This window comes from Nannospalax galili, unplaced genomic scaffold, assembly GCF_000622305.1.
Source record: "Nannospalax galili isolate Female #2095 unplaced genomic scaffold, S.galili_v1.0 scaffold39, whole genome shotgun sequence".
In the NCBI taxonomy this organism is placed as follows: Eukaryota; Metazoa; Chordata; class Mammalia; order Rodentia; family Spalacidae; genus Nannospalax; species Nannospalax galili.
This window is the reverse complement of record NW_008346683.1, coordinates 5199780-5219146: the sequence shown is the minus strand read 5'-3', so window position 1 is coordinate 5219146 and position 19367 is coordinate 5199780. Positions and strand designations below refer to the sequence as shown.

General features: G+C 39.0%; 1 protein-coding gene across 1 annotated transcript in view; it reads left to right on the top strand.

Annotated features, from left to right (window-relative positions):
* Positions 1 to 19367, top strand: part of Polr3b (RNA polymerase III subunit B) — a 114823-nt gene that overhangs the window by 63559 nt on the left and 31897 nt on the right. Inside the window, exons 18-22 of the mRNA XM_008843125.3 lie at positions 522 to 620; positions 4972 to 5099; positions 13484 to 13693; positions 16033 to 16191; positions 17682 to 17799. Coding sequence (XP_008841347.1) covers positions 522 to 620; positions 4972 to 5099; positions 13484 to 13693; positions 16033 to 16191; positions 17682 to 17799 — 714 coding nt within the window. The remainder of the gene's footprint in view (positions 1 to 521; positions 621 to 4971; positions 5100 to 13483; positions 13694 to 16032; positions 16192 to 17681; positions 17800 to 19367) is intronic.

Here is a 19367-nt window from a genome sequence, read left to right as displayed (position 1 = left end):
AACTCACAGATACGTCTTCCTCTGCTTTCTGAGTGCTGGGATTAAAGGCGTGCGCCACCATGCCTGGCTCAGGAAAGTATATTTTCATTTTTTAGTGTACTAAGTCCTCCCCATCAAATCTGTCACCAGGCAGTTAAAAATCGTTCCATGTGAAGTTCCTAGATATGATGAAGTACTAATCAACTTAGATCATAAGGACTGCAGAGCCTTGATGTGAATTATTGCATCATTAAATGTCTCTGCTAAGTCCTCATAGCAGTATACTAATGTAAACACCGTTCATCTCTCATGCAGTGGAGTTTCTAAAAGTCAGTATTTTTAGAAATGGGGACCCGATTGACAAGAATCACCGGCTCTGTAGTGCTTTTATTTTAGTGGTTTGTATTTCAGCTATCTCAATTTACTAATACTTTCTGGGAAAGAAGGGTAGTTTGGGAATAAATGAAAACCAGAATTTTTTGTTACTATATAAAATACTGTAGTAAAATGCTTTAATGTCTCCTTTAACAATATTTTCCCAGGAATTTTGAGGATTTCTTACATGAAAGTCTGGTTGAATATTTAGATGTGAATGAAGAAAATGACTGTAATATTGCACTCTATGAACATACAATTAACAAGTAAGTAGGACTCGTGGCAACTGTAACTGAAGCCATTTTGACCAGACTGTCTACTTTCATTGTCCTAGTCACTTTTTTGCTGGTGTCTTACAGTTGAAACTGTTAGTAACAATGCTGTTCTACAGTGAAACATGCCTACTGTTTATCCCAGTGGAAGTTCTCAGAATTAATTAACTACTCATTTTTTGATTTAATTATCCTACCTACCACATGATACTTAGTATATACTTTTAAAAAGGAATTTCCTCTCTGATTTTGATACCCAGTTACTATGAACATTGAACTAATGAATCAGACTAGGTAAGATTTTTGTCAATGGACATCTGAATTCTTGTTGTCAGGGCAGGAAATTCATGTATAGTATTGTAAAAATGTCTGTAAGCATATGTGCCGTGCAAACTTGAGACAGCAGTTTGTTGCTAACATTCCTTCTACCACAGTGGAATTTTAGAAACATCTGTGTTCCATTTAGAAGACAGCTGTCCAACTTGCTTTATAATGCATATAACTCATGTACCACTTACTTAAAACTGGATTTTTGCAGTTTATTTTTAAGTAGGGTGTTTAATAGTCCTATTTGATAGCTGTTTATGTCTTCAATAACAAACAGCTAATTTTCTGTTTTCTGCTACCAAATGAATTATACCACTATATAATTGTATTATAATTTAATAAATAATGCTTTTCCTCCTTAAAGTTGTGAGATTTTCCGATCACTTTTATGCCCTGCATTTCAAGATGGAACACGAAAAAACTGTTCTATAGCAGACTTTGTTTTGTTTTGAGACAGGGTGTCACTGTGTCATTTGGCCAGCCTAGAACTTACTATGTAGGCAAAGCTGGCCTGGAACTCAGAGAGAGATATGCTCACCTTTGCCTCCCTAAGTGCATGTGCTGCCATGCCCAGCCTATAGTAGACATAAATAGAAGCTCTGTTCTTTAAGCTTCTTCTTGAGACCAGATCCCACGTTTTACTCTTAACTACTCTTCCATATCTCTCACTTGTCACATGAGTCCTCCAGATATGCTCACCTCCATCTACCCGTTAATCCAGCTGCTGCCATTGCTTGTCCCCCTGTAGCTTTCCATGTCCCTTAGGAGTCCTTACATATGTCCCTGGGCTCCTGCCTCTTGCACACACTCCTCCCTATACCTTCCATGCCCCCCTCGCACTTGCTGTTTCAGCCATACTGGCCTCTCCAAACTAGAATGCTCACTCGTACCTGGAATGGCTCCTGCCTCTTCTCCAGGCCTACACTCACATTCTGTGAGTCTCCAACCACTATGTTTCAAAACTGAAACTCCTATTTCTGTCCACCCTCTTCCCTGCTTTGTTTTTCTAATGCTCATTTTCTAATGTTTACTGCCAGGATAGAAATCTCTATTATTGTGTATCTTCCATGAGAGCTTTATGAGGCAGGGGTTTTTAATGATCTTTTCATTGCTATAAATAAATATAGCTATCAGTATTACCCAATCACTAAGATATTCTACAAATCCATTTTGTTTTAAAATATGGTAATCCTATTATTAAATTCATACTTAGGAAGGTTTTTGTTTTGTTTTTTTAGTGTAGATATCTATAAAATAAAAAGAATGAACTTAAGCTGCAGATGTAAGCCAGTGGGTAGAATATTTACCTAGCGTACACCAAACCCTGAGTTCAATCCTCAGCACCACAAAAAAACCAGGGTAGTCCTAGCACTCAAGAGGAAGAGGCAATAGGATCAGAAGTTCAAGGTCAACTTTAGCTATATAGTGATTTCCAGTAGCCCTGTAGCTCACCAGTGTAGGATTTCCCTAGCATATTCAAGGTCAGGTTTGATCTGTAGCACTGAAAAATTAGAGAGAAAGACAGAGAGTCACAGAGACAGAAAACTTGACACATTAAAATAACTGAAATAGTATCACAGTGACTGGGATCTCTTGATATAGGAAAAGAACACAGAGGTCGTTAACTGGTAGTAAGCTGGTTAGTGATGGGATCCAATCTATTCCAAAAAAAAAAAAAAAAAAAAAAGAATCTCCATTCTTCCCCATCCAACCAGACTCCACATCCACATTCCATAGTCAATATTGGTCCTTAATATGTACTTGCTGTACAAAGATACATGCTGGTCCCATAGCACATCATACAGAACAATGGTGGCATGTTTTTATTTTTAATTTTTTAACTTAATAATATGCTCTAAACAACATGCTAGTGCACGTGAATACCAGTCATATATGTACATATAAGTTTTCTTTAAATTGATACTTCTAACATTATTTGCCTACCTATACATAATTTATTTGTCTTGTGCCCTGATGGCCTTTGTAATTTTCCACTGTCATAAGCAGCAAGTTACTTAGTTTTAATATCAAGTATTTAAGTGGGTTATATACAGCAAAGTCTCTTAATTCCTATTTTGGATAGATTCACAGTGGTTATGATTTTAAAGGAAATAGTTATCTTTCTCATAAAATTAGAATTTAGAGCATTAGATTTTCAATAGTTAGTAGAGATTATATAATCATATGTATACTGCTGTTGTAATAAAAGGTTTTAAGACCTCATGCATGCTGGCCAAGCCCTCTACCACTACATCCCATAGCCAAACTGTTTCAGTATAACCTGTAAAATGCAGCTTTAAGCTGATACCTATTAAAACAAAAAGAATACCTACACCCTCTACCTCCCTGCTGACTAAGATCTAAGTTTCTGAGAGGATTTAAGATTCCGCTAGGTCTCAAAGAAAACATGAATCTTCCAAGTAGAGCTCTGTATGTGCAAAGTACTTCTCTCACCAGCACACAGACAGTTCAGTACAAGTGTATTAGAGAAAAGTAGATGAGTAGGTAGGAGACCTTTTACCAGGTACATTGCAACTAGGTTTCCACAGCAGGTTGGAACCTGGTTTCTTAGAAATCACTTCTTCCCACAGGTACTGTGACCTTTGAAATTGTTATGGTTCCATCCCTGACACCTGAGGTTAAGAGCATAGGATCACTGCATGCCATGGGCCCTGAATGTGATACATGTTTCTTTCAGCAAGACTTTTGAGAATCTGGCTACTCTTTCCCATGAAAACACCTGAGCTGCTGTATCATTTAGCCCCAAACTGAGTTTCCTAAGAAATATATTATGAAAGTAACCAAGGTTCTGACACTTACTAATCTAGTATCTATAACAAAGCTGCCCAATAAAAATATAATGCAAGCCACCAATATGTACCACTTTTCTAATAACCATATAAAAAAGAAAGATGAGTTATATTAATTATTATTTTTGGAAGGGACACTGAGGGATTGAATCTAGGACTTCATACTTGCTAGGCATGTGCTTTATCACTTAACTATGTCTACGGACCTTAATTTTAATATTCTTATTTAAACCACTATATCTAAAATATTGTGTCAACATTAATAAATATTTTTTAAATGAGATATTTTACATTTTTCCCATTACAAATCTTTTTTTTTTTTTTTTTTTTTTTTTTTTTTTGGTCTTTTTGAGACAGGGTCTCCCTGTAGCCCAAGCTGTCCTGGAACTCACTATGTAGACCAGGCTGGCCTTGAACTCACAGAGATCCACCTGCCTCTGCCTCCCAAGTGCTGGGACTACAGGCATGCGCTACCACACCCAGCTTCCATTACAAATCTTTAAAATCTGGTACGCACGTTCAGCTCAATTTCATTAGAAATACTCACTCTGATATTATAACTTTTATAGTTGACTAAGTAGATTCACAAATGCAAGCTGTTCCAAAATGACAAAGTTTAAAGTAAACAAACTCAGTTATTTACATTTAAACTTGAGTTTTAAATTTTAATGCAATTCAAATTAGATAAAATTTAAAATTCAGTTCCTCAGTAGTTTAAGGTTTTAAGTGCTCAGTAGCCACAGTTAGCTAATGGCTATGGTAATGGTCTGCATAGGTTTGTAGTCACTCTTTTTAAAGCTGATATATTCCTTCCTCTTACACAGTGATCAAGGTTTCTTGCTGATATGAGTTGAAAGAGTGAGAAAAGGCAGTCTATTCATCCACTGTGGAAATTATTATTACTGTATTTCCGTGTTCAGTGTAGTAATTTATGTCATGTATTACTAGTGGTGTGTATTATAATAACACTTTATTTTTCTATAAACAAGTCCATACTGTCTCCCTTCTTTTGTGTTTCTGTCACTAATAAGAATTTTATCTCAAAGCAATTTGAATTCTTATGTTTAATCGTGTTTATTTCAGCGTGGTTTCATTTTGCCAGGTCTGTTAGCATCACAGTTTATTATCTTATGAATTCCTTGGAGACTGAGGTAATTGTATTTTAGTACTTAATGCCTAAAATGTCTGAATCTTCATTGACTTGCTAGAGATACCACCCACCTGGAGATTGAACCCTTCACTCTTCTTGGAGTTTGTGCTGGCCTGATCCCATACCCTCATCATAACCAGTCTCCAAGAAACACCTACCAGTGCGCCATGGGCAAACAAGCCATGGGTAAGAGTTCCTTGGTAGACCTGGTTCTTACTGACTTGGAGAACGACTTACTCATTATTCTCACTTAGTATGTGTCTGGGCAAATCAGGTGTTGGTGATTCCTGAGGGTTGCTGAGCTCAGATTGCCTGTGGAACTCCACGATCCTCACAGAGGCCCTGCCCTGTCTTCTACTTAAACAAAAATGGAGAAAAATCTCTCGTTTCCTTGGCCAAACACAGTGGCCTATGATAAATCTCACAGAATTATACAGGAGTGACTATAAATATCAGAGCTATAAAATGTAAGTTTATAAGTAGGACAGACACCAATTTCTGAGTTCATTTCTTTCCCTTTTATTTTTCTTTCCTTTCATCTGTCTGTCAGTTTATCTATCCATCCTTATATCTGTAGTATTCACTGAGTAAGGCTGGTGATCAGACATGGGGAGAGAGCCTGAAAGCATCAGAGTCCTGTGCTTATGGAATTGCACTTCAGCAGGAGAGATCAGCAAATAAAACAGTAATTGAATCTAGTGTAATAGGTGCTGAAATAGACCAGCAGCCAGGATGTAGAAAATGGGAGGGAGGAGAGACCTAGAGAGCAGGCTGTTTGTGAAGATGGAACTGAGCTGAGTCTTGAAGACAAGTATCTTTCAAATATAGAGGAAATAAAGCAAGCATTTCATGGGAGTGCTGGTTCCTTGGTGTGGCTTTCTGATATGGTAGCCATGGAGGTGTGGTGGAAATATGTGATGCATGGAGCATGCATGTGTGTGGAGCAGCTGAAAGCCACTCCCAAACAGACCTTACTTAATGAACTTCAGAAAATATTTAAATCTTAGTAACTTTAATAAATTTTCTTTTCCCATTTCTAATCTTGAATGCTGCAGTAGGCCCGGGTTCAAGTTCCAGCACCCACATGGTGACTAACAACCATCCATACTCCAGTTCCAGGGGATCCAATGCCCTCTTTTGTCCTCCAAGGGGAATGAATGACATGGGTGCAGTTACACACATGCAGTCATAGCATTCATACACATAAAATAAAAATAAAATTTTTTTAAGTTGTAAAATAGCCAGGTGTGGTGATGTGTGCCTTTAATTCCAGGAGGCAAATCTCTGAGATTGAGGCATCCTGGTCCACACTGTGACTTCCAGGTAGGCTGGGACTAGGGAGAGACCCTGTTTTTTCCTTTTTTCTTTTCTTGAGTGTGTGTGTGTGTGTGTGTGTGTGTTTTCTTTTTCTTTTTTTCTTTCTTTGTTTTTTAAAAAGATAAAATAATTGGATGGAGGGGGTTGCATTGCCTCCGAGTGGCCTCCAGAATTTGGCCAGTCTCTTCTCCACTGCCAGCTGCTGCTGACCATTAAGCAATCCTACCTCTTCACTACAGGTGGAGTATATGTTTCTTCTTAAGCCTTTATGTTGCCCTTCAGCTGGCTATGAAGAGATGAAAAGCATATTGTCCTGCCACCATTTACCTGAATGGTGTAACACCTAGACAGTTGAGAGTAATTCCCAGTGGGAAAATCCAAGCAGCTACTCCTGAGTTTCACTTTCCCCATTCATCCCAGCAGTGTAGGCTGATTTCCTGCCTGTGTGCCTGACTCACTAATAAGTTGAAATACACAGTGCCGCACCCAGGGTGTCATGAAAGGGCTATCACTTCTATTGGGTTTACCAAACCATTTTGTTTCGTGATGCGAATCCTGGCTGAAACAATGCACGTTTTGTGTAAACTTTCTCCAGAATTAACAGAAGACTAATCACTGCACTGCTAATGCCACTAGTTATGTTTGAAGATCCAAACAGGAGAGCTGAGCATCTCCAGTTAGTGAGGCTCTTTTAAAAATTAAAAAATAGACTTAAAGGAAATAAATAATATTTTCATTTTTATTACACTCCTCCCCACCGAAAAAGCAACCTCTATTTTGTGGCCCTACGTGTCTGAAATGCTGGGTTAGTTACCACACACAGTTAAGCAGGATCAGTGTGTACAGAAAGCCAATTCAGTGTCTGTAGAGTTCTTTTATAGTTTTCTGTGTGAAGGTTTTTTCCCTCGTTTTGTTGTGAGTGTCATTTGCAATTCATTGTCTGTGTTTTCTGAGGTTGGTGTATTCAGCTGCTCTGACCCTGGGTCCTGCACATTTAGCTCCTTGGATACAATCCTCTGACGTTACTGCTGACGCTTGAGAGACAAAAGCCACTGAATATCTTAAGTAATGAAAAAAAAAAAAAAAAACCTTTGTTACTGTTTGTTATTATAAAACACCTGACTGGAAAGAAAAACAGAGAAAAGTGCATTTAAAGTTGGCACATGGTGTGGCCACATTTCTCTCTGGATTCTGACATGGCTCCAGGAGTATTGAGGAAAGTCTGTGTGAAAGTCAGAAGGAAAACCGTCAGGGGAAGGAGAAAACCCCCGCAGAGCCCCAGGTCTGTGAAGCAGACCTAACCCTGTGAGCAGGACTTCTCCAGATCACTTTAACCCCTTACGGTCCTGGCAGCCTGTACCTAAAAGTTACTCCCCTACTTACAGAGGACCCATGACTGAAGACTGTTTAAATCTGAGTTTATGTGGATTTTCCAAAGTAATGGTTTGCTTGTTAATTGTCTTGTTCATGTAGAAAGTGAAAGACAGTAGTTCAGAACTGCTTTACTAAATATTCTAGCCAATCTGGAAAGTTTGCTGTGTTTAACCCCAGCCTCCTATTTCTCTCCAAGAGAGTGAAGCAGTAAGTCATTTTCTGTCCCCACAAAGAAGTACACAAAGAGTTACAGGAACCACAGAAGCTGAAAGCCTTACCTCAACCTGAGAGAGCTAATCCAACATAACACACCTGCAAGGGCCGTTTCTTAAATCTCAGGCACTTTAAGTTATTAATAAAGTTCAGGTTTCCACAGAGCATTTCTCTGTGCTACTGAGACATCCCTAGCTTCTGTACGTGAGGCTTTAGGTGTAGCGACATGTCTTGGAGCAGGAAGTCAGGTAGACATCTGGAAATGGTCTCTGAGCCCTAGTGCAAACGCTGTGTGGAGCTCTGCACTATGTGCACTCCGCAGCGATGCTAAGTTCATATGAGTCACACTTTCATATCCTGCCTGTTTTATTAGTTGGCAACCGTCTAGAGGAACACTTTCCCCTACTTAAAGGATCACACAGTCACTATCAGCCCAGTTAATGAATATGCATCATGGCCTTCCTCCAGCCCTCCCCTCTTCAGCTCCAAATTGCTGGAACTTTTTTGCAGTCTGTTTTGTTTTCAGTAGATTCTCTCCTTGGGCAAATAGTTTCTTCCCTTGTGTTCAAAGTGGAATCAGATATACTAGAAATTGAGATATTTAATACATGTTCAAAGATCCTCATAAAGTTTTTTTTCATTTATGCCTCTACCCCAATTACTGTTTGTTTTAGCATATTTATTCTTTACTTGTTTAGGAGTACAAAATTGAAAAAAAAAAAAAAAAAGCCTTAGCCAATTATCCATGGCAAGTTTTGGGTTTTTTTTTTTTTTTTTTTAAAGAATGCTGCCATTGGTTTACGATTTTTAAAATTTATTATAGCTTTTAGGTTTAAGTTCATGTGATATTTTTTAAGACTAAAAATGTTGGCAGTGAATGCTTACTTTTTAAAGTATTATCCAGAGTCTTTTCTTAAGATGTAAATATCCCTTTGCCAATATTTTGTGTTAGATTCACTCTCAAAATTACGAGCTTAGTACTCTTTCAGTTTCGGTGGCATACGTTAGTTTTGGACTCCCTTGTAGTGATAGGAAGTTACTGCTTCAATCTAAAGTTTAGTGTGTGGTTTAGAATTGGAGATAGAATGGGTAATAATGAATGGGTGATCCCTGCACTGCCAGTATTACTGATGTTAGTCTTAATAACTGTTGCCATTTACTGAGTACCTAATTTGGGGGACAGGGTGTATTGCTGGGGATTGAACCCAGGACTACATTCATGCTAAACCTCTACTCTGCCACTGACTTATTCCCTAGATCAACATATTCTTGCGTACATTTATTCTTTTAGTCAAGATCATAGTTCTGTGGGATATATACCTTTTTTTTCCTGACAAGGAAGTACAATCCTAGCTTGATTAAATAACTTACACAATGTCACATTATATCTCCTATATAATCTTATCTATATACAATTTACTAAAATTCTTCTCAGATAAAACCAACTTCTTACTTTTCCTGAATATTTGTGGATCAGTCATTCCTGCTAGACTATAGATTATAAGCTCATCGAAGACAGGAACTCTTTCATTATTATTGTATATTTGTGCCTAGCATAGTCCCAGGTTAATAGGTGGTATGGTAAGTACTTAGTAAATGTTTCTGAAATAATAAATGAATGACTCTGAGCATGTTAAACTTACGAAACCAGGCACAGTCCTGGGGAGATATCTCAGTTAGTATAAGTGCTTCCTCAAGCACGAGGCTCTGAGTTCAGATCACAGGCACTCAACCATTTAGAAAGTGCAGCAGCTCACTGGAAGGCTTGCTGCCCAACCAGTCTATCTGAATTGGTGAACTGCAGGTTTATTGAGAGAATAAATGAATGGAAATCAGTTGCCCATAAATGTATACATCTTTCTCTCGGGTTTTTTTATTTTTTTATTTTTTATTTTTTCCGGAAAGGGTCTTCACTATGTATACTTGGCTGACCTGAAACTCAAAATATAGACCAGACTTGCCTTGAACTCACAGAGATCCACCTGCCTCTGCCTCTCTAGTACTGGGATTATAGGTGTTGCTACCACTCCCAGCTCTAGCAACTGATTTTCGATGAAAATGTCATAACAGTTCATTGGAGAAAGGAAATCCTCAGCTGAAAAAAATTTATTTTGTATATCTATATGTAAAATGGTGAGCATCAGTTCCTACCTCATACCATATAAAAATTAACAAAATGGATTGTAGTCTTAAACATGGAGCTAAAACTGTAACACCTGAAAAAGGAAATACCTGTGAAAGCTTCTATGACTTGGTTAAGCTTTCTAAGATAGTATACCAAAAGTATAAATTATAAGAAGAAAAATTGGGGGCTGGAGAGATGGCTCCATGGTAAAGAGCACTGGCTACTTTTGTAGAGGACCCAGATTCAGTTCCCAGCATCCACATAGCTGCTAATAGCTGTCTGTGACTCCAGTTCCAATGCCCTCTTCTGGTTCCTTGGGCACTGCACACACATGATGCATTTACATACATGCAGGTAAAACACTCATGAAAAATAAATTTAAAAATAAATACATTTTTAAAGAAGAAAAATTTATGAATTGGAATTTCTCAGAATTAAATTTTTGCTCTTTGAAAGACACTGTTAGGAATATGAAAATATAAGCCATAGAATAGGAGAAAGTATTTGCAATACACATATCTAACAAAGGCCTTGTATCTAGTTTATATAGAGAATTCTTTAATAATAAGACAACTCAAAAGATGGGCAAAATGAGGCACTTCACAAATAGGAATGACCATTGTACATGTCAGACTGTTCAACACTGTGATTGTCCCGTAAACCCATCATGAGATCGTGCACATGTATTAGAATGATTAAAAAGATGGACATCCTAGATGTCCAGATGAAGAGCAGCTAGAAGGCTCAGGCACTGCAGGTGGAGATGGAACATGGTACAATCATGCTACAGAATTCTCTAGCAGTGCCTGCAAGTTAATTGTATCATACCATTATCATTACCACTTATTGTATTTGATAATGATTAAGATGGGGGCAAAGGAGGAGAGAAAAATTAAATTCATAAAGCGTCATGTTTTTCAGAAAACATTTTGTTGTTTTCATCAGTATAATCTTTTACATCTCACCTTGAATAAAATCACCTTTTCCGGTTTTAACCTACATTTATGTACCTTGTTATGCTTATTTGTGACTTAAGAAAGTTATCAAGAGAAGTGTGACTTTGTAAGAAAAGTTATGTCCTGGTAGTAAGACAAAAGAAATCACCACCAGCCAGGTGAGGTAGTACATGCCCTTTAATCCCAGCACTGGGAAGGCAGAGGTAGGCGAATCTCTGAGATCCAGGCCAACTGGGACTCCATAGCAAGTTCCAGGCCAGCTGGGGCTACAGGGAGACCCTGTTTCAAAAAGCCAAAAAAGCCCAAAACATTAGCAACACAACAGTTACTGTAAGGTGGGGCGATGGAAGTAGGTGCCGTTTACAGGTGTTCTGTTTCTATTAGTTACCTTGCCATGTATGTCATTTCCCCTGTCCCTTTTTTTGCTGTGCCTTGTGCATGCCAGAAAGCATTCTGTGAGCCTGTATCCCCAGGCCTGCAATGCCCTCTTTAAAGAAACTAAAAAGAGTAATGGGGTGTTCTAGTTGGATCTTGTGCTTACAAGCAAGGCTTTTAATTTAATTTCTTAAGATATTTTCTCTCCCAAAAAGGTTACTGGCATCATTTTTATAAATGATGGGATTTGATGGCATTTTAAGACTCTGTGCTCTAGAAATCATAATTTATATATCATGTCTTAATATACACATCTATTATGCTTCTAAAAACCCATGTGTATAGGTATACTCCACAAGTTCTTTGAAGAAAATTTTCTGATGTGATTATAACCCCAGATGTGCAGTCTGGCTGCTGTCCCATTCAGTGGTCATTCATAAAGCTGGAGAGCATGTTCTGGCCTGGGAGCACAGCTCATAGCTGGGTCCAACTCTGGGGCCATTGTCTAGAGGCGCAGCCATTATACTTCCCTGCAGCATGATAATGCTTGTCTCGGGTTACAGAAGGCATGTTTTGGCAGCCTGGTGGGATATTGCCTGAACGCTGATCTCAAACTGGGTAAACTACACAGTTAGAACTGAAATTGCAACATAAATTTTAAATGATTTCATGGAAAAAGATAAACTTATTGTCAGTGAACTTTATCATGATCCCCACAGCAGTGATCTCACTCTAAGATGGAAGTGATCTATTGTCAGGTGGTGTGTCTGCTTTAATAGTTGACACTAAAATAATATAAATGCAATTTCTAGTCCAAACTCAACAAAAAGTTGGTGAAGTTCAGTTTGACTGTTCATTTTCGTTGAATCTTCATAAATTTTGTAAGGATTTAAACACAAGTGCACTGTCGAAATCACTTGACATTTACAGAGCATCTATGACGTGCTCAGCACTCTGCAGTACCTTCTGTGCAGACTTTATTATTGCTTTTAGTGGTAATTGTTGAGAAGTACCATATCATTTTTTTACTGCTCAAATAGTTGATTTTTCAGCTTGGAATTAAGATGGCTATTGATTGGTTTTGTTGTTTTGGTAGTGCTGGAATGGAACCTAAGGCCTTGCGCATACTAGAAGCTGTCTACCACTGTACTGTCTCCTTGATGCCACTGATTTAATAGTGCAAATGCACGGAGTTAAAGGAAATAATATGGAGTTTGGGTATCTATTCACACTCAGACCTAACTCCATTCTGTACCATCCTGGGGTTGATGGGTATGTGTACGTGTTACCATGGTGTATGTGCATTAGCGGCAAAGATACCATCTTTCTTCTGATGTTAACACCTCTTAACCTCCTTAGTCACAGGGGGAGAAGTGCCAGAAGTTAGGGGGACACAGTAGCCTCCGTATGACATCAACAGCAGGACAGTTCTCACTTCCCCAGTTTAAAGGTCTCTATGTAGGATCAGCTGTGCATCTACAAGCCCAAAAGACTTCTTCAGGCAGGACATAAATCCCATTGTTTTCCTAAGGGGACAAGAGAGAAAGGGTTAACACTGAGACTTCACTTCGGTTAATCATAATCCAGTAACGCCTTCTAAGGACTGTCAAATGGGAAGGCAGATTGCTAAGGAGGGAAGAGCTCATCCTGATTAGACTGTGTCTGCATGTTCTTCAGAAAGGGAACCTGGCCTTCCACCACACATCTGCAGTGTTTGATGCAGAGTAGATGTTTATTATCAGTTTCATAAACAGACAAATTAGCAAGCCCACCCTTCATTCTGTCCATTTCTTCACACTCCTCTCATCTGCATCTTTTCATTTAATCTTTTGCCATCATTGTGCTGTGTCAGCTCCTTGCTTATGAGGACTGGAAGTTGTTCTCATGTCTTAACAGAGCCCAGGGCAGGTTTGTGGACTTTGTTATGAAAATAACCAGTAACAAAATTCCTCAAACAGAATCAGCTCTATATAAGTCCAAAAGTTGAAATTACTTGCATTTTTATACTCTGATTATGATTTTTCTGGGACTTTAAATATTAGGAAAGTTGCTTTTGGAAATTAGCAGCTACTCTATGGGTGTTACTTTCGAAATGTTTGACTTCAGATTTTCTGCATTTTAGTTAAGCAAAGTTAATGTGTTTGTATTCATTGCTATCTAATTATTCCACATAATAGAATGGTGCCTTTTGTTTTCTCCCTTTGATGAAGGTACCATTGGATACAACCAGCGAAACAGAATTGATACACTTATGTATCTACTAGCATATCCACAAAAACCCATGGTCAAAACAAAAACCATCGAATTGATAGATTTTGAGAAATTGCCAGCTGGACAGAACGCAACTGTTGCCGTGATGAGCTACAGTGGCTATGACATTGAAGACGCCCTTGTTTTAAACAAGGCCTCCTTGGACAGGGGTAAGTGGATTCTTGAAGCTTTAGTACCAGGAAACTTTTTGTGGAATTAGATATAGTGAGTGATTAATATAAAATGGCAATGCCGCTTTAAAATGATTTGAATTTTATGACATAAACTGGAGCTACTATATATTTGTGTTGGGCTTTGTTTCTAATGACATATATTGAAATAATGTATTGGCTATATTAGTTCAAAATCTTTCGGTCCTTATTTTATTTATTGGTGACCTGAAACAGTTTCCCATTTTCCACCAGAATTACAGTACATGAACTAAGGGTTTTTTTGTTGTTGTTGTTTGTTTTTTAATGTATCTAGTATTTTATGCAACAATAAATCTGTTTGAGAGGTGAGTGGCAGCATTCAGATGGAAAAGGCTATTATTATATATCCCAACCCCATAATCAACAATATATTTTTTTTAACCAAAAGTATACATACACAACCTTTATCTTGTAGTTTTTGTGCTTTCCTTTCTCCGTCTTTTGACAATTTACTTTCCCAGGTCACCACTTCATGACCGAGCTGGCATCCCCTGATCTGCAGGCTGACTTCTCTATTCAGTCTCTTCCCCTCTTTCCTCTCTGGCATGCCCATGACGCCTTCCCTTCCCTTTCTAGTTGCTAGGCAGCCGTAATAGTACTCCTAGACATGTGCCACTGGCATTAATGTTGGCTGCACTTAATTTATGCCTCTCTTTTTCCTCCAAATGACAACAGCCATGCTTTAAAACTAGATGTTTTCCTTTCTGATTAACTGGTAACGTTTATGTGGAAATCTACAGACTTTGTGATGTCCGTCAGAAATGCTGCAACACAATTTAATGATCAGAGTTTACTGTCCACTAGCTTCCACCTGTAAATAAAATGTCCATTATGCTTAGAAAAAAATCACCCAAAGATTTCATACCATTCAGATTCACACCGTACTGCAGCATGTTGCACTTAATGACTGTTGTATTGCAGTTGCAGGTCATGTAATATTTGCAAAGCAGTCAGCTCTGAGCTGAGTTTATTATTGCTGTACTAAGAATTTCCCAAAGTCAAGTGTCTTCATCTACTGTACAGTTGTAGAAATTTTTTTCACCCCACAGTCATCCTCAGATTTTCAAAAAAAGGAGTACTGAGGTTAGGAATCCATTGTTACCTGATTGATTTTCTAAACTCACATCCTCAGATTTCTTGAAAGAGTTTCACTTTTGGTGAAGAATTTTGCAGTCATGCATGATTTCATTAGTGATAGCTGGCGTTTTCTCCTGAGGCATTTTCCTCAGGAGAATGCCATGTTGGCATGTCAGCTGGTGTCATTATGCAGGTCTTGTTTAGGCAGTCATGCTGTTGAGATTTCATGGTGCAGCTCCCCTGTCATGTCTAGATGACACTGTCTACCAGCAAGCATCCTGGCCCTCTAGCTCTTAACAGTCTTTCTACGTCCTCTTCTGTGATATTAGTGTGGGTCTCACAGCTTTTTCCTCATCTGCCAGACAAATGAAATCTACAAATGTAATTAAACTAAACTAACCTTTAAGGCAGAGGTGAACTCTTCCATTAAAGTCATTTGATTTTGTTTCTCTTCTCAGGAGGAAAAAAAATATTTTGTTTGCTTGTTTTCTTGAGTCTAGCCATAAATGTCAGACTGAGAGAAAGGAACACTTTTCAGGGAGGCTTAGCAGAAATTATATGCAGAAAGTTTGTGTACTGAGGATCTTGGTTGGGAGTTGGTAGACTTGGTCTATTTTTACATCTCTACCAACTTCCTATGCTTGTTTAATTCTCTGGTCCTCACCTAGAATGCCTATAAAAGAGGATTGAGGAGCTGGAGAGATGGCTCAGCAGTTAAGAGCACTGGCTGCTTTTGCAGAGGACCTGGGTTTGGTTTCCAGCACCCATATGGTGGCTGACAACTGTCTGTAACTCCAGTCACACGGGATCCAACACCCTCTTCTAGTCTCCAGTTACATGGACAAAACACTCATGCATATAAAATAAAAATAAATAAATGAATAAATTTTTAAAGAAGGATTACACAGGTGTTTTCTAGGCCCTTTGCATTCTAATATTATGTGGTTCCTTCAACATGACCCATAGCTGGAAAAATCACTGTAGGAATCCCAGTGTTTATATAGACCATAGTTAGGGAAGGTATCTGAGGTATTCCCAGGTTATTAGATTGTTGTTTGGTTTTGCCAGTTCCAGGTTATACAGCTGTAACATAGTTTGGCTTTTGTTTTTTATTTGTTTGTTTTTAAGTGAAGTAAAGTGGATTGTTGAATAACACAAACCCTTATTTTGTCTTAGTTTCCTATTGCTGGGGATTCTGACCGATTTTTGTTTCATTTCAGGTTTTGGGCGTTGCCTAGTGTATAAAAATGCTAAATGTACATTGAAGCGCTACACCAACCAGACTTTTGACAAGGTGATGGGACCCATGCTGGACGCTTCCACCAGGAAACCCATTTGGCGACATGAAATTTTAGATGCAGATGGCATTTGTTCTCCAGGTAAATGCTTTTTTAAAATGATGAATTTCAATGCATATATTTTGAAATTGTGAGAGTCAACAGTATTTCTGAATAGTTGGGGAACAGGGCAGCAGGGACCAGCCTGCAATGCTTCTGTGTAGACTCAGCCAGTGCAGTTATTTTTGGTGGATTTCCTTCCTGTCTGTTCTGTGCATCATGCTTTCACATAGCAGAAATACTTTCTAGTTAGGATTTTTTTTTTTTTTTTTTTTTTTTTTTTTTTTTTTGGTCTTTTTGAGACAGGGTTTCCCTGTAGCCCCAGCTGGCCTGGAACTCGCTTTGTAGGCCAGGCTGGCCTCAAGCTTACAGAGATCCACCTGCCCCTGCCTGTGCGAGTGCTGGGATTAAAGGCTTGCGCCACCACGCCCGGCCTTCTAGTTAGGATTTTAAATTCTAGAAAAGCCAAGCTTTAAACAGTGTTTTGAATAAGGTCTTGGCTCTACATCTATGCTGGTATTTCTTAATTTATACACCTATCTTACAATCTGACTTTAGAATCTTCTTTCCCTAAAAGATGTAACTCCAATATAATTACAATTATGTACTAAATATGTTTCTGCAACACACAGTCCTTCCTCCAGTGGGTCCTACAGACTAGGGTGGAAGACTGACGTTGAGCAGAGGCTCACACACAGACATACATTGGATTACACATAATGTAAGGAATCATAGCGGTACATAGGAGGCCATTTTGTGGCAAGAGAATTTGACCTAGTGAGGAAGATCTGTGCAGCCTCTCTAAGGAAATGAGCTAAAGTCTGAATATGGCAAGAGAGTATGTTCTGAGTAGGATCAAAACCTGTGCCGGGGTGCTGGGACTTGAGGCTGAGGTAGTCCAAAGGAGGAGAGCACAAGGAGGGGATGGAGCACATGAGATAACTGAGCATTCTGTCATTAGACCAGTCACCATCCACACAACCTGGTCAGAGATGGGGTCTGAATGGCTAGTGCTATTCAGAGCTACGATTCCACGAGGCCCCCTTCATTCTGTCTTCGTTTCCTTGAAATTTTTTGTCTAGTGTTAACACTTTAGTGTGGCTTAGAAAATATGTGTGAGGACAGTTCTGTAAGGAGCCCATCCTTAAACTGGGAACAGCAGCAAAACCAGAGAATATTTTGATTTCATCCCTGTCCAAAGTAAGCTGCTGGTGACCTGGTACTATTTGAAATGTAAATAAAATGGTGCGCACCTGCTCTAATATCCTAAGAGCTAGATGAAAATTGCTGGTAATGGTGGTGATGTTTCATTTGGTAAGTCAGTTTCTTATTTATTCACATTATGATTTTCTTCTGGTTCTTTTTTACTTAAAGCCCTGTTAAACTTTACTTCCCACTGGGATGACCCATTTTTTTTTCTTCCATGTCTGTATTTCATGAACCAAATCTAACCACATTGTTTTGTGTCCCAGCAATCTTTGCATTCTGCACAGATAATAGGAATGTGTTTAATGTGCTTTTCCTTTTCTTAGGTGAGAAAGTAGAAAACAAACAAGTGCTTGTAAACAAGTCTATGCCCACAGTGACTCAGATTCCTTTGGAAGGAAGTAATGTGCCACAGCAGCCACAGTACAAAGATGTGCCCATCACGTAGGTATTGACTATCTTGATAGGATATAGAAATGTTTTTAAAAAGAATAAGTGGGGAAAGTTAAAAGTTAAGTTGAGGCCAGGCATGGTAGTGCATGCCTTTAATCCCAGCACTTGGGAGACAGAGGCAGGCGGATCTTTGTGAGTTTGAGGCTAGCCTGGTCTACATAGTGAGTTCCAGGACAGCTGTGGCTACAGGGAGACCCAAAACAAACAAAATAAAGTTGAAGAATTGTTCTTGGACACTTTTTTCTTGTCATGAGATAAGGACGACATAGAAGATTAACCTGGGCTGTGGAGCTGTATAGATCTAACCTGGTGTCAGGTATGGGCCAAACAGGTGTAAATTCTTCATGGCAGGAATAGCAAGAACACATGGTCTGTAACGCCATGTGTTTAGAATTCATTCTGAGAGAGTGACATAGCCAGATTTTGTGTAGGAGAAAAAATTAAAACACTGGCCACAGTGTGTCATCTCCGAATGTATGAAAATAGAGTCTGTTTCTAAGACTGGTTGTGTTGTATATTATCTTACATGGACAAAGGACTTAAATCCCATTGGCTTTAGTTTTCCTTGTCCAGTGAAAAGGCTAAATTTGTTAACCTCTAAGTTTCCTCTCAGCTCTAAAATGTAATACAGTATGAAACTTAGTGAGGTGAGCCAGTGATAGTCACCATAATATAATATAGAAACCATCTAGGTAGACAGCTTTTAAAAGTGCCACTACTGCACCAGTAGAGACAGTTTGCTGGACCAGTCGTTGTGGTATGTAGGCTTGACAGCTGGGCGATTTGGCAGCTTACATAGTATCCTCTGATACTGGGAGGGTTAGACTTCAAGGATGAGGCTTCCAGGTCAGTTCCAGCTCAATTGCTCCAAATCCTATGTCTGAAGAGTGATTTCCTCCCCATAGTCTAGAAAATGTGGCCAAATATTGCCCATTTTATGACAAAAGTGGCCTTTTCTGGACTTGAGTTCATTTCTAGCTAACGACCATTCTGTTCCTCTCCCTTTCTGGGGTTATTCCTGTTTCTACTTCTCTGCTTTCCATCCCCTGCTTTCTGAACCAGCCCCCTGCCTCTCCACCCCACTGCAACAGCTCTTAAAGAGGTACCCAAAGATACCCTGTGCTTCTTTCACTCAAGAAATGTTTTTTGAGCACTAACACTATGCCAGGAGATATTCTAGTTACAGGGAACAGTGTAGTGAGCAAACCCGCAGCAGCCCCTGCGCGTAGAGTTTGTAACCCTGTGCAAGGAAAGAGCATAAACAGATAAGCAAGCAGGTCCAGTGCTGGGCAGATCCACCAGACTCAGTGGATTCTCCCATGCTAGTCTTGTGCTGAGGCTTTGTCTCCTGTCACCCTGTGGCCCGAGTGGCTGGCATAGTGCAGAGAATGTGTAAATTGCACATGACATTTCTATAACATTTGGTACCACTAAAAGACTTTTTTCCCCTTGATTTTTTTTTTTCACACCACTCTCACCTGACCCTCCTGCTAGTCTGAGTTTTCATTTGCAGCCTCCCTTCCTTTGTGGCCTCGTGGCAACCTTGTCCTGACCAGTAA